Here is a 13,686-nt window from a genome sequence, read left to right as displayed (position 1 = left end):
AACACATGGAAACAAACAATAGTGTAGTGAAGGCCTGGGGTGGGGCATGGGCAAAGGGGGAAAAATGGGGGACATCTGTGATACTGTCAACAATAAAAATAAATTTAAAAAACACACACACCACAAACTAACCCTGTGAATTTAGAAGTTCAACATGAACGGGCACTGGGGAGAAAAGTGCCTTCACGGACTTAAAGCCCTTCTGTGAAAGCTTTCCCTCAGTCTACATGCTGGTGGTGTTTCTCTAGGCTGTGCTGAGAAACCAGAAAGCCAGTGCAGGCCAGTGCTGATTGTGGCCCACGGGCCTTTATAAACATACTAGAGGCCCGGTGCACAAAATTCGTGCACTGGTAGGGTCCCTAGGCCTGGCCAGTGATCAGGGCTGATCAGGTTCCCCGCCTCCTCCTTCCCTCGCTCCCTCAGTGCCCTGCCACCGCCACTGGTCACCCACCATGTTCTGTGCTGCCCCCTGGTGGTCAGTGCACATCATAGCGAGCGATTGAACTCCCGGTCTCATGGTCGAACTTCCGAAGGGACACTTTGCATATTAACCTTTTATATATATAGACTAGAGGCCTGGTGCATGAAATTCATGCACGGGTGGGGTCCCTAGGCCTGGCTGGAGATCAGGGCCGATCGGAGCCTTCTGGCTGCTGGCCGGGGCTTTCCTTCCCTGGCTGCTGGCTGCCAGCTGCCTGCTGGCCTGGGCCTTCTTTTGTTCTGTGCCGCCCCCTGGTGGTCAGCGCACGTCATAGTGAGCAATTGAACTCCTGGTCTCCCAGTCGAACTCCCGAGGGGACAACTTGCATATTGGGCTTATATATATATAGATTTACCTCTCTGAAGTGCCTCCCAACCCCCCCGCCCCAACCTCTTCTTTCAGATACTGTGGATTATCCCCCAGAAAGCTGTTCGTTGGATTCTAGTCATGATGGCACTGGGCATCTCAGGCTCTGTCTTGGCAATGACCTTTTGGCCAGCCGTTCGTGAGGATAATCGGCGCGTCGCATTGGCCACAATTGTGACGATTGTGTTGCTTCACACGCTGCTTTCTGTGGGCTGCTTGGTATGGTCTCATTCCTGTGTTTTTATGGTGTGCTTTATTTATTTATTTATTAAATAGACGTTCTTAGTATTACATATATTTACTTTTATATTTTTGTTAATCCGAGGATATTTTTCCATTGATTTTTAGAGTGGAAGAGAGAGGGAAAGACAGAAAGAAACATTGATGTGAGAGAATCACATCGATTGGTTGCCTCTTGCACAAGCCCTGACCAGGGTCTGGGCTGGGGAGGAGCCTGCAACCAAGGTATGTGCCCCTGATCCGAATCGAACCCAGGACCCTTTGGTCCGCAGGCCGATGCTCTATCCACTGAGCCAACCAGCTAGGGCTATGGAGTGCTTTAAATGCAAATACTTAAAGGCCTCAAACTGTTTGACATGGTGGTTCTTTAGAACTGGCTCCATGAAATAAACATTGTGTTAGATAGACTCTCCTGGATGAGAAGAGTAAAGTCATGAGGATTTTTTTATCCTACCCAAGAATATGTTTTATTGATTTTAGAGAGAGAGGAATGGGGGGAGAGAGAGACATGACAGCAATATGAGAGAAACATCAACAGTTGCCTCCCTTACATACCCTGACCAGTGATCAAACCCACAACCTAGGTATGTGCCCTGACTGGGAATCAAACCCACAACCTTTTGGTGCATGGGACGATGCTCCAATCAATTGAGCCACCTGGCCAGGGCAAAGTCATGAGGATTTGATTGTAATCTCCAGCTTTACCTGATTTCTAGTGTTTAATCAAGACTTGGTATCTGGCCTGAGGACATAGGGGTGGGTGAGTGTCTATAAATAGGACTGGGAGTTCTGCTTTGGATGCCTTTGCTAGTTTCTGCACATAACTAGAAAGAGTTTTGAAATTTAAAGCTTCATAGGTGGAAAGCTTGAGAATGAAGTCTGGTACAGGAAGGGAGAGAGTTATTTTAAAGATGAAAAACACTTAAAACCATTTTTGAGTTCACATGTTTAGGTGTCTTTTTAGGGAGAGTGTGTGCTTTTTGAGTCAGACAGGCCCAGATTGAAGGCCAGCTCTGTCACTCACTGGCTCTGTGAACTTTGAATCTGTAATGTGGGTATAATAGGTCTTGCCTCGGAGGGATGTTCTGAGGACAAAGTAAAATAATATATATAAAGTACAGGACATAGAACTTATCCCATAAATGCCCATAAGTTAGATCCCTTTCCTTTGATCCTAAGGAGACGTGGCTTTGTATCTTTTGTAGACATGGTGCTCAAAAATTGTTGTCCGTGGTCTTAACGAGGCCTGGCGCAGGGTTTGAAAAACCTCCAAGTCCAAGCATGTTAATAAGGTCACTGATGAAGGAAAGCACATGCCCGTGGGGAGTCGTCCACAGAGCCCACGTCCAGACCCTTGGTCAGGTTTTGCAGTTGTGGGAGGAAATATTTCTTTGGTACCGTTTGATCTTTAATATTTTTGTGTAGACGACCATGGTCTCATTAAGTGTTTAATAAGATCCCAAAACTCTATCATTGAACAAGTCTCATAAAAAGTGTCAAGTTCTGAAACACAGACCTGGTTTACACGCACTCTACATGTGCCTAAGCTTTAAACCCTTGAGGCAGAGACTGTGGGTTTGGCTTATGGCAGAGCCTCATTGGACTCTCTGCTGATCCCCTGAAATGCTTCCGTGACCTTTCTGTCTGCTGAAGAATGCTCTTTGCATGGTAACGGCCTCTCACTGTAACGCCTTTCACTGGCATCTTCTGTCTCTCTTCTGAATCTTTTCCCCAGTGGAGAACTTGAAGAGGAAAGGCATTATTGCCTTGTTTGGTTCTGTAAAGAATAGAGAGGAGCAAGACAGACTGGATAATAGAGCAGGGAGGTGTGGTTGTGGTTGTTGTTATTACTATTATTGTTAACCCATTTCATTTGGTACCTGTGGCCAGAATCTTTTACCTCCTATGCCTATTACTCCCCTTGGGGGTGAGTGACACTGAAGTTAGGAATTTTTAAAAGAGAGCACTATAATGAGGTAGAGAGAGCACTGGACTGGGAGTTGCTTAGCACGCTGAACCCCGGTAAGTGACTTAACTCTTAGAACCTTGTTTCCTCATTGGTTAGGGAGGTTCATATTACCATGGGCTTTTGTGAGACTCAGTGAAATGGGTGTGATAGGCTCAGACACTGACAGTTTCTTCAGATGTAAAGAAGCTATTAAAAAAGCCCTGTGTCATCAGAAACCGCCAGGTTCCACTCTGCTGCTTATCCTGAGTGCCCCAGTAAGAGCCGTCCAAGGTCACACAGCTCTAAAACTGCCCTTTCACCAGTGCCTCTCACTGACTTCCTGTTTCTCTCCTGAACTTCTTACCCATTATATTCCTGGTTGAGAAGTTGGGAGGGAAGAGGCAGGAGAAAAGGCATTGCTCTGCTGAGTTCTAAGGGACTTGGAGGAGCAGGGAAGTAATTGCGGGTGAAGGATCCCTTGTTGGAGGGGAGCCCAGTTTTCTCCTTAGGGAAGGGAGCCATCCCATGATCAGGTGTGTAGCCAGGGCGCCCGGGGTTTGGTTCCCCACACTGGAGCTTGCTGCCTCCTTTCTCTTCTGGAGGACATGTGCAGTGCAAGAGGGCTGAAGCAGGAGTGAGGAGATGGGTTCTCGTCCTGTCCATCACTCCCTGCTCTGGTTATTTCCCCCCTCTGTACCCCCACCTCCTCACTTAGGAAAAGGAGCTGTGGTAAGGATTGAATGATACGTGCAACAGGAAAAACAGGACAAGCTGTACAAACAAAGACATTATTGGAAAGGCAGGGAGAGGAATTGTCAGAGGAGCTAGTTGAGCCAAGGGACACTGGCTGAATCAGACAGCTTGGCCTTCTCACTCCCCTGGGGAGCACAGGTGGGCGCTGTTGCCTTAGTGCAGTGAAGCATGTGACAGCCCCATACCTGCTGAGGTCCCCTCGGTGCTGCACCTGTACACGATGTCTACGTTGGTACTGGCACACACCCGGCAGGGACACCTAAGGAAGCAGCAGAGGGTGAGTCCTTGGCTAGAATGACTGTAGATGTACGAGCCTATGTTTGAGGTGGTTACTGCCACTGGCAGTAGTTCCAGTATTTGTGGAACTAATGAATCATAGAATTATAACTTGCCCTTAGAGATCACTTTTTTTCTAACCCTTTTGTTTTACAGATAAGAAATTGAGGCCTATATGCCACATATATTTTTAGACAAAAAAAGACAAAGGGCTAAGAAGGTGTTTTTATAACAGGGTACTTTCATACTTTTGTATTATTTGATTTTGTTATAGTATGTATTACTTTTAAAATCAGAGGGGAAAATATAATCCTTTTTTTCTTTTAAGAGAGAATTTCTCAGCTTAGTCTGTAAAGTTAAATCAAACTATTAAATTGAACAGTACCCAAAATAAATATCTCCAGCTTTTTGTTTGTTTGTTTGTTTTTTGTTAATCCTCACCCAAGGATATTTTTCCATTGATTTTTAGAGAGTGTGGAAGGGAGGGGAGAGACAAAGAGGGAAACACATTGATTGCCTGCCTCCCTCACGTGCCCTTGACCAGCATCAAACCCAGGACCCTTCAGGCCGCAGGCTGATGCTCTATCCACGGAGCCAAACCAGCTAGGGCTATCTCCAGCTTTTAAAAAACAAAACAAAACTGAGGCCATAGGGGTGGAGTGACTTGTCCAAGTCACAGTGCAGGTTACTAGCAGAGTCCCGTTGAGCACCTGGGCCTCCTGTCTCATTCCATCTGATGAGGTTCCTCCAGTAGTGGGAAGAAAAGCATTGCTCCTGCTTCATGGGGGCTGCCTGGCCCAGCGCTCCTGCCAGGGAACTGGAGAGCCCAACACTCCAGCATGGACCCTGGTTCCCCCTTAAGTTAGGAACTGTCTTCCCTGCCTCAGAAAACAGTTGCTGGAAGGGGTCCTGGGAGGAAGACTTTAAAGCTAATAGAATTACCCTGGGAATGTGGTAAACTAGAGGGAGTCTGCAGCTAGAAACTTTCTGAAATGGACTATTGTAGAGTTAACTGGGAATCTGTTTGGGAAAGCTCCAGCGTGTCATATTGGTGCCCCCTTCTGGCCAAGAGGGCAGAGCAGGTGAAATGGTTCTTAACTTGGTGCCTTTTTCTCTTTTTACCTTCCTAACGCCCTAACTCCTTGATTTATTAACGATTCACCGTTCTTTTGAATATCCAGTGTTCAAGGCTAGTGAGATTGGTATTTTCCTGGGCTAAAGTTAGGATTCTGAGACCTTGACACAGGTGAGATGATCCTCCTTAATGTTTTCCCTCTTCCACTTCCTTCTGATTTTTGACAGTTAAATTACAGATGGTGAGTGGAAGCACTTACCAAACCTTTCATTCCAAGCTGAAGAATGATGAGGTACGGCCTGCCTAGCATTTTCTTTTGAAGGTCTTTACAGAGAGCCACCTGGTTTAGCAGCAATCTACCGTAGTTTAGTCCATTGAGTACTAGTTGTCGACATGGTGCGCCAGCCCTATGTGAGGGGCTGATGACACAGAGACACGAAGGATACAGTCTTTGGAGGAGAGACTTGAGCTTTGGAGTTAGAAAGAGCCACCTTTGAGTCCTGGCGTCCCCATATGCACCCCTCTGAACCTCAGTTTCTTCATCCGTTGAATGAGGATAATAACCTCACAGGGTTGTTATGAAGATTAAGTTATATGTAGTAAATGCTCAATACATGGTAATGGAATTTAAAAAGGGCACTCACAGTCAAACAAGTGAGAAGAAAGAAGCAGAGACATTGTAGTTCAGTGTGATGACCAATATGTTACAGGGACACAGGGGCCATGAGAACCCAGCAGTACTATTCGCCTGGAGTCTTTACTGCTCTGTTTTTAACTCCCCTTATGGGTCTTCTTTTTCTGCAGGCATACTTTTTTGATGCACCAGAGCTGGACCATCTTCCAACAACGGCAGTTGTTCCAAACCAAACAGTTGTAGCAGCCCAGTCCAGCTGAAGAGGAAGTAAGAGGTTATGTTTTTATCTTCTTGCTGTGTGGTACAGTAAAAAATGGGCAGGTGCATCAGTTCTGTTAGCATAAAACAGAGAGGGTCAGACCCGTTCCTCTTTTTGCACAGTTTAGTGTGGGGTGTGTGTACGTGCATGTCTCCCTTGCTGAAGTCTCCATTTGTGAAATCCATGTGATTTGGGAAACGCAAGATCTTAGATTTTTCTGGAATAGCTCCTGCCTTTGGTCCCAGCATCCCCTCTATTCTCTACTGCCTTCCCAGCAGCACAATATAGGTTTGTTCCATTTGGTTACAGTCCTGGTGGCTTTTTTCTAGTTTCCCTGTGATTTCTCAACATGGGCTCAGACTCTGAGTGTGACCTCTTTTAAATTACTCTCTAGAGGCCCGGTGCACAAAATTTGTGCACAGGTAAGGTCCCTAGGCCTGGCCGGCAATCAGGGCCTGTTGGGGTCTTCCTTCCCCGGCTGCCGGCCACCAGCCACCGGCGAAGGCCTTCCTTTCCCGGCTGCCAGCTACCAGCCAGGGCCTTCCTTCATTCTGCGTCACCCCCGGTGGTCAGTGCACGTCATAGCGAGTGATCAAACTCCTGGTCTCCAGTTGAACTCCCTAGGGGACACTTTGCATATTAGCCTTTTATATATAGGGTTCTCCAAAGCTTACAAATTCTCATGCATGGTCTGTTCTCTGGGCCTCTGATGATTCCACAGTCAGTGGTTAGCTTAATGGGTAGAGTGTAGGAAAAATGTCAATTCCTCCATGGCTGTTCTTGCCTCCCTGTTCTACCTTGTCAGTCTTCCAAGGCTTGAGCCATGCTGAACTTCTTGCCATTGCCAGACACATCATGCCTTTGCACAGATGTCTGAAACGTTCCTTCCCTTCCAACCCACCTTGCTATCCCATTACACCTGTGTTGTACATCATAGAAGGGGACTTGTTTGAACTGAGTCCTGAATGAGCAGAAGTAATCAGTTACCTGTTGTTCTGAAAAGAGTAGTCAGCTTCCCATGGCTTTTTTGAAAGTGAAGACACAGGCTGTTCATTGGGGCACAGTGATACCAAATCACTGAGAACAAGAAAATCTGAGCCCAGCTGGAGAGGGACAGAGGTAGACAGTACCGTGGTAACAGGTGCTTGGGTCTCCGCCTTGTCAGAATACCAGACATCAAGCTGGTGAGGCCCTGGTGGGGCTCTCTCGGCCCGCTCCTGAGCTGAGATTTCACTTCCTTTCTTATATTTTGGTTATGAAGGCTCCAGAACAAGTGTCCCAGGTGCTGTGAACCTTAAGAGTCAGAAGCTGGCATCTGAGAAGAGACTGGCCCTCAGGGCCCTGGTAGACCTCCCACCCTGATTTACACCGATTTGATACCACTGGGCTTTGCTCAGATCTATAAACGTGGGTGTCAGTGCCTCCAATTGGGTGTCAAGTCTCCAAATGAGATAGTGATGAACAGTTTCTTTGGAGCCTCCCTGGCAGAAGCATCGATCGCTTTGCCAGTGAGAGGGGCTGTCCAGAGCTCCAAGCACTGCAGATTTATGAGCCGGCTGTGCCCTCCACCGTAATCTCTGGGCTCCTGGCTTTCACTGAAAAAGTATGGCTTCTAATCTCACAGATAACCTTTCTCATGTAAATCTGTGCATTAGAGGACGTGGCCTGGGACGGATCACTGGGAGAGCATTAACCCCTTTTCTCCCTGAAACCTCAGATCACAGGGGAACCTCCCACTACTTGTAATCAGGGAGGCCACCCCTACATAAGTCATTGAATATCTGGCTTCCTTCTTTCCTTCCTTCCTTTTAAAAAACCAACTTCTCACCAGAGGGCTAGTGCCATTTCTCCTCTGAGCCCAAACCCTGGTAAAGCCTGGAAGCTGCACCTAGGAAGCCTTACTTTGGCTTGAGGGATGGGATTTCGGAAGGGCCTCATCCAGATTGGGGCTGCCTTCCCAGGGCGGTGACAAGTGGGTCTGTCCAGAGGAGCGCGGCCAGCAGATACTTACACTGCAGTGTGAGCGGGGCTCTAATATGAGAAGAGCAAAGGACTTCAGGAGACGCCTTTGTCATTAAAACCCTCCTGATCTACACAGGTTTATATGCAGTTATCCTTCACTCACTCATGTCAGGACTGCTTATTTCATAAGCCAAAGCTGCACACCTTTTTTTTTTTTTTTACTAGGTTTATACACATCAATTCTTTTATTCTTAAATCAGCTTTCACTCAATGCTCTAATCCCCTATAACACAGCCTCTAAACTGCATGACTTCACACCATGGCTAACACTGTTTTCTACCCGTCTCTTATTCTTTCCATGCCGCGTCTGAAATGTCCCTGCCCAGAGAATCCACTTTCAGTTCCTGGGCTATTTCTTTCTCAATGTTCTTCTCTGTTCCCTTTCTTAGCGGTAAATTGGGAGAACCTGGGGTGGCAAGTGGGTCAACATGATAACTTTTTATTCTTTTTAAAAAACTTAATTTAGTGGAAAATTTTAAACATAGACAGAAATAGGGTGAACAGTATATTGACATTCCATGTACTCATCACCCACTTTCAATGGTTGTCAACTCTTGGCCGATCTCTTTTCATCTATACACCCACCTTTTTCTGCCCATATTATTTTAAGCAAATGTAAGACATCCTGTTATTTTATCCATAATATTTAAATTCTGTATCTATAAAAGACCCTCTTTAAAACATTATCATAATACTATGGTCACATTTTAAAAAATTATAGTATCAAATATATTCAGTTTTGAATTTCATGTTGAAGTTGTTTGATGTATCTCTTAAATGTCTTTAAATTATAGAATCCTACTCCATCTCCCTTTCTCACTTTGCCATTTATTTGTTGAAGAATTGTTTATCCGATGGTTTCTCACTATCTGGATTTTGCTGATTATACCTACTTAGTGTTATCTAACCTGTTGCCCTATCTTTTTTTCTGCAGATTGGTGGTTGTATCTAAAGATTTGATCAGATTCAGGGTTGGTTTTTTTTTTTTTTTTTTGCGGGGAGGGGGGAGGGGGGCGGGGGGGAGAGAGGGCAAGAGTACTTGACAAGTGAAGTTAAATTCTTCTATCCGTAAACTCATAATGCCTAATTATCTTTTTCTTTTTGATATTAGTGGCTATTAATAAGCAATGCCTAGATCCATTAATTTATTAGGGACTTCAAAACGGTGATATTTCAGTTCTAGCTTTCCTTCTTTGTTTACTAACTGGAATACTTCATTTATAAAACTTCCCTTCATCTACCGTTCGGTTTTCCAGTGATACAGTTTGTATAAGAAAAGCAGCCTGGTGTCGGCAGATGTCTTTGGTGTTGAAATTATATCTTTAGTCATAAGTAGTATGCTTTTCTACAATTTAGCTCCTTTTTGTATGAGGGAGTCTTTATCTTGAAAGTTACTTTTTTTTTTGCTTGTTTGTTTTTCAGTCCTCTTTTAAGTTTTTTGGAATGTGGTCTCCTGGACACCAAAGCCAGCAGGAAAACTGATGGAATGGCACCAACCCCTAACATCTGAAGCCTAGTTACCTATTTAACAAACAAAAATTAAATGTTGTTCAGCACATGTGTCTTTCAGCTCTTCCTTTCCCTTGCCTGTGATCATTGTGACTATGCGCTGGTTTGGAATGAAACACAAGGGGATGGGTTAGGCATGCTCAGGTGCCTGCCATTTGCTTCTCACGGTCAAGTGATGTGCCTCACATGAGATATGCCCTTAATTCCTGGCACGGATCCATCCTAACTTCTGAGGTCTTTTCCCTGAATTGTGTACAGGTTTCCTAGGTGATCCTCTTCTCTCCAAATGTTTGCCATCCTAAAGTGGCCAAACAGTGTGAACTTTGGTTGGGATTCATTGGGCGCCTGGAAATTTGTCTTTGGTGACCTGATACTGGGCAACTGAACCTAATGGTTGCAAAATAAATACCTCACGTAACATCTGTGTTTTCACTTGATGACTTTGACCTCAGTTCTTCCTTGATGTTTTGTCTTTAGCATGTTGGAGGCTGCCGAGAATTTGATTTAATGTGCTAGCTGCTGAAGTATGGGGGTTAAGATGAACATCTGAATTTTCCTCCTGTAAGTATGGAATAGTGGGTTTAAGGAACATGATCACTTACAGCATATTTTAGACATTTCTTTAAGGGCACTTTGAGTGTCCCTACAAGGTGGCATGACTTCCTGGCTAGAGTACATTCAAGGGAGAAACCAGTAACACCTCAGAGATATTTTTTAATACTTTATGTTTAAAGGCACACCATCCAGGAGGCTGAGCTTCTGCCCGGTCAGGATTGCCGATTCCCTCCTGCTTTTGTTGTTCTCTTCAGGACAGGAGTTCCCTACATATTTGTGAGTAGGGTACAAAGACACATTGGACTTAAAGTCTGACCAGCAGATAAAGGAAGATGTACACAAATTGAGGCAACGGAGAGCTTAAGGTTACCTTGGCAAACCTATGGACAACATCTACAACCGAACCGGGTAACACGATAACACCACAAACCCCAGAACTCAAGTAGGTGGAGACCACTGTCAGTCTGAAGACTTATGTGGAGTCAACGTTTTTGTGCAAAGAAGCAGAGGGAAGCAACAGGGTGTCTGAGAAATTTAAAAATAAGAGAATCTCAATATAGCCAGAAAGTACTCCCTGGAAAGGACAGAGGACCAATAGCACAGCAGCTGGTTACTGGGGTGGGGTGGGGGAAGTTTTAAACAATCCAGTTGGCAGCTGATGAGTGCAAGGGGTCCAAAGTAAGAGAAGACACTGGAGCAGCCCAGGTCCTGTGACCTCTCAAAACCAGACAAAATGTCTTTCCAGGACACCAGAGTCAAAAATGCAGGGAACAGAATACAGGCAGTGCAGGCCAGGGATATCTGGGGCAAAGAAAAGGGAAGTCCAGATGAGAGTGGGGATGGGGAACAGAGCCAGGAGATCTCAGAACATCTGAAGCCATATTTTTTAACACACTTCATAAAAACAAAAAAGGAAGAGCTTTGAATTTAGCAAAGCTATCCTGACTCACTCCCCCCCACCCCCACCCCAATAAATGTGCAGGAAAACTAATTTCATGTAAGAATGAGCAACCGAAAGGATTGCAGCCAAACCTCATAATGAAGTTATAAAAAACTGAGAGCCCAGCTGGTGGCTCAGTGGTTGAGCATCAACCTATGAACCAAAACGTCATGGTTGGTTCGATTCCTGGTCAGGGCACATGCCCGGGTTTCAGGCTCAATCCCCAGTAGGGGGTGTGCAAGAGGCAGCTGAGCCATGATGTTTCTATCTATATCCCTCTCCCCTCCTCTCTAAAAACTAATAAACACATTTTAAAACAAAACAGAATAAGGAGCAGAATAACATTCCTAATGAATGAAAGCATTCCAGACAGACATGTACACAAAACCAGATAAAAACAATAACAATGTATCAAAATGAGCTAAAGTAAATTAAGGAAATAGTATAAGACTAGAGGCCTGGTGCACGAAATTCGTGCACAGAGGGGGGGGAGTGTCCCTTAGCCCAGCCTGCACCCTCTCCAATCTGGGACCCCTAGAGGGATGTCTGACTGCACGTTTAGGCCCGATCCCTAAATGGGCAGTCGGACATCCCTCTCACAATCCAGGACTGCTGGCTCCCAACTGCTCATCTGCCTGCCTTCTTGATTGCCCCTAACCACTTCTGCCTGCCAGCCTGATCACCCCCTAACCACTCCCCTGCCAGCCTGATTGATGCCTAACTGCTCCCCTGCCAGCCTGTTTGCCCCCAACTTCCCTCCTCTGTCAGCCTGGTCACCCCTAACTGCCCTCCTCTGCAGGGTTGATCGCCTCCAACTGCCCTCCCTTGCAGGCCTGGTCCCTCTCAACTGCCCTCCCCTGCTGGCCATCTTGTGGTGGCCATCTTGTGTCTACATGGGGACAGGATCTTTGACCACATGGGGACAGCCAATTGTGTGTTGGGAGTGATGGTCAATCTGCATATTACTCTTTTATTAGATAGGATAGAGGCCTGGTGCACGGGTGGGGGCCAACTGGTTTGTCCCAGATCAGGGTGGGGGTTCCTTTGGGGTGTGGAGCAGCCTGGATGAAGGGCCTGTGGTGGTTTGCAGGCTGGCCACGCCCCTTGGCGACCCAAGCAGAGGCCCTGGTATCTGGGATTTATGTATCTTCTACAATTGAAACTTTGTAGCCTGGAGCGGAGTCAAGCCTCCTGCTCGCTCCATGGCTGGCAGCCATTTCTCTTGGGATTGATGTATCTTCTATAACTGAAACTTTGTAGCCTGGAGCAGAGGCCTAGGCCAGCCAGGGCTGCAGAAGCTTTGCTTCCTCCATTGCCGGGGGCAGTTGGGGGTGAGATCAGGCTGGCAGGGGAGGGCAGTTGGGGGCGAGATCAGGCTGGCAGGGGAGGACAATTAGGGGTGAGATCAGGACGGCAGGGGAGGGTCATTGGGGGTGAGATCAGGCCGGCAGGGGAGGGCCGTTGGGGGTGAGATCAGGCCGGCAGGGGAGGGCAGTTGGGGACAACCAGGCCGGCAGGGGATGGCACTTGGGAATGAGATCAGGCTGGCTGGGGAGGGCAGTTAGGGGTGATCAGGCAGGCAGAGGTGGTTGGGGGCAAGATCAGGTTGGCAGGGGAGGGCAGTTAGGGGCAATCAGGTAGGCAGGCAGAGGCAGTTAGGGGCAATCAGGCAAGCAGGCAGGTGAGCGGTTAGAAGCCAGCAGTCCCAGATTGCAAGAGGGATGTCCGACTGCCATCCCATCGGGCCTAAACCGGCGGTTGGACATCCCCCAAGGGGTCCCGATTGGAGAGGATGCAGGCTGGGCTGAGGGGAACCCCCCCCCCATGCACAAATTCGTGCACCAGTCCTCTAGTTTCACTTATAAGTGACATGTCATTTCTGCTCACAATACATTGGCCAAATGGTCACATGGCCATACCTAACTTTAAAGAGGTCCATTAAGTGTAATCCTATTATATGACTAGAGAGCAGAGAGCTGGAAGTACTTGGTGAACGGTATTAATGACTATCACATTTGAAAGGTGGGTAATGGAGCTCAATTAAGATAGGTAGATACAAAGAAAGAACAGTGTGCACTATTGTCCCTCTTTTTACAGTTTAGGAAAGTTATAAACTAAGAGGCTGAGTTACTTGCTTAACTAATCTGCTATTAAGCAGGGAGCTAGAATTCAAATCTGTAGTTGTCTGACTCTAAAGCCTTTACCTCAAGCATGTCAAACTTGCATGCTTGCTTTACCTATTGCCTCCCAGACACTTAAGTATCCATGTGAAAAACCTTTGATCCTGCCCCTTCCTCATATACTTGGAGATGATGCACCAAGTAGTCTCACCTTTATCCATAGACTTCGTTTCACTATCTCTTTATCATAGGCAGAAAGTTAGATCAGACTATGTAAACAACCTAGGCCAGTTAAAAAGGGATAAAAAGGCATTTCTGAAGTCTGGATTACATACTTCGCCTTCACTCAGTGGGGTTTCCCTTAAGGATCTCCCTCTCTCTTTCCTTTGAAATCTGATCCCAAGAAAAAGGCAGCAGAGGACAGCCCCAACCCAACAGCCAACCAGAGGTACAGCTAGGAAGTGGGAGGAGCCTGAGCCTTGTTTTCAAATTGCTGAACCTTTAAAAA

General features: G+C 46.4%; 1 protein-coding gene across 5 annotated transcripts in view; it reads left to right on the top strand.

Annotated features, from left to right (window-relative positions):
- Positions 1-11,114, top strand: part of YIPF1 (Yip1 domain family member 1) — a 30,097-nt gene extending 18,983 nt beyond the window's left edge. For 3 of the 5 annotated variants that reach the window (XM_079776306.1, XM_079776304.1, XM_079776303.1), the window contains exons 9-11: positions 884-1,066; positions 5,944-6,040; positions 9,477-11,114. In XM_079776306.1, the coding sequence (XP_079632432.1) occupies positions 884-1,066; positions 5,944-6,033 (273 nt within the window). In that variant the 3' untranslated portion in view covers positions 6,034-6,040; positions 9,477-11,114. Of the gene's footprint in view, positions 1-883; positions 1,067-5,943; positions 6,048-8,988; positions 9,026-9,476 lie in introns of all 5 variants that reach the window. The other 2 variants (XR_013813749.1, XM_079776305.1) reach the window with 2 other exon arrangements.
- Positions 11,115-13,686: the final 2,572 nt, after the last annotated feature.

The sequence above is a fragment of the Cnephaeus nilssonii genome (genome assembly GCF_951640355.1).
Source record: "Cnephaeus nilssonii genome assembly, chromosome: 7".
Classification (NCBI taxonomy): domain Eukaryota; kingdom Metazoa; phylum Chordata; class Mammalia; order Chiroptera; family Vespertilionidae; genus Cnephaeus; species Cnephaeus nilssonii.
Note: the sequence above shows the minus strand (reverse complement) of the source record. Positions and strands in the feature narration are given on the sequence as shown.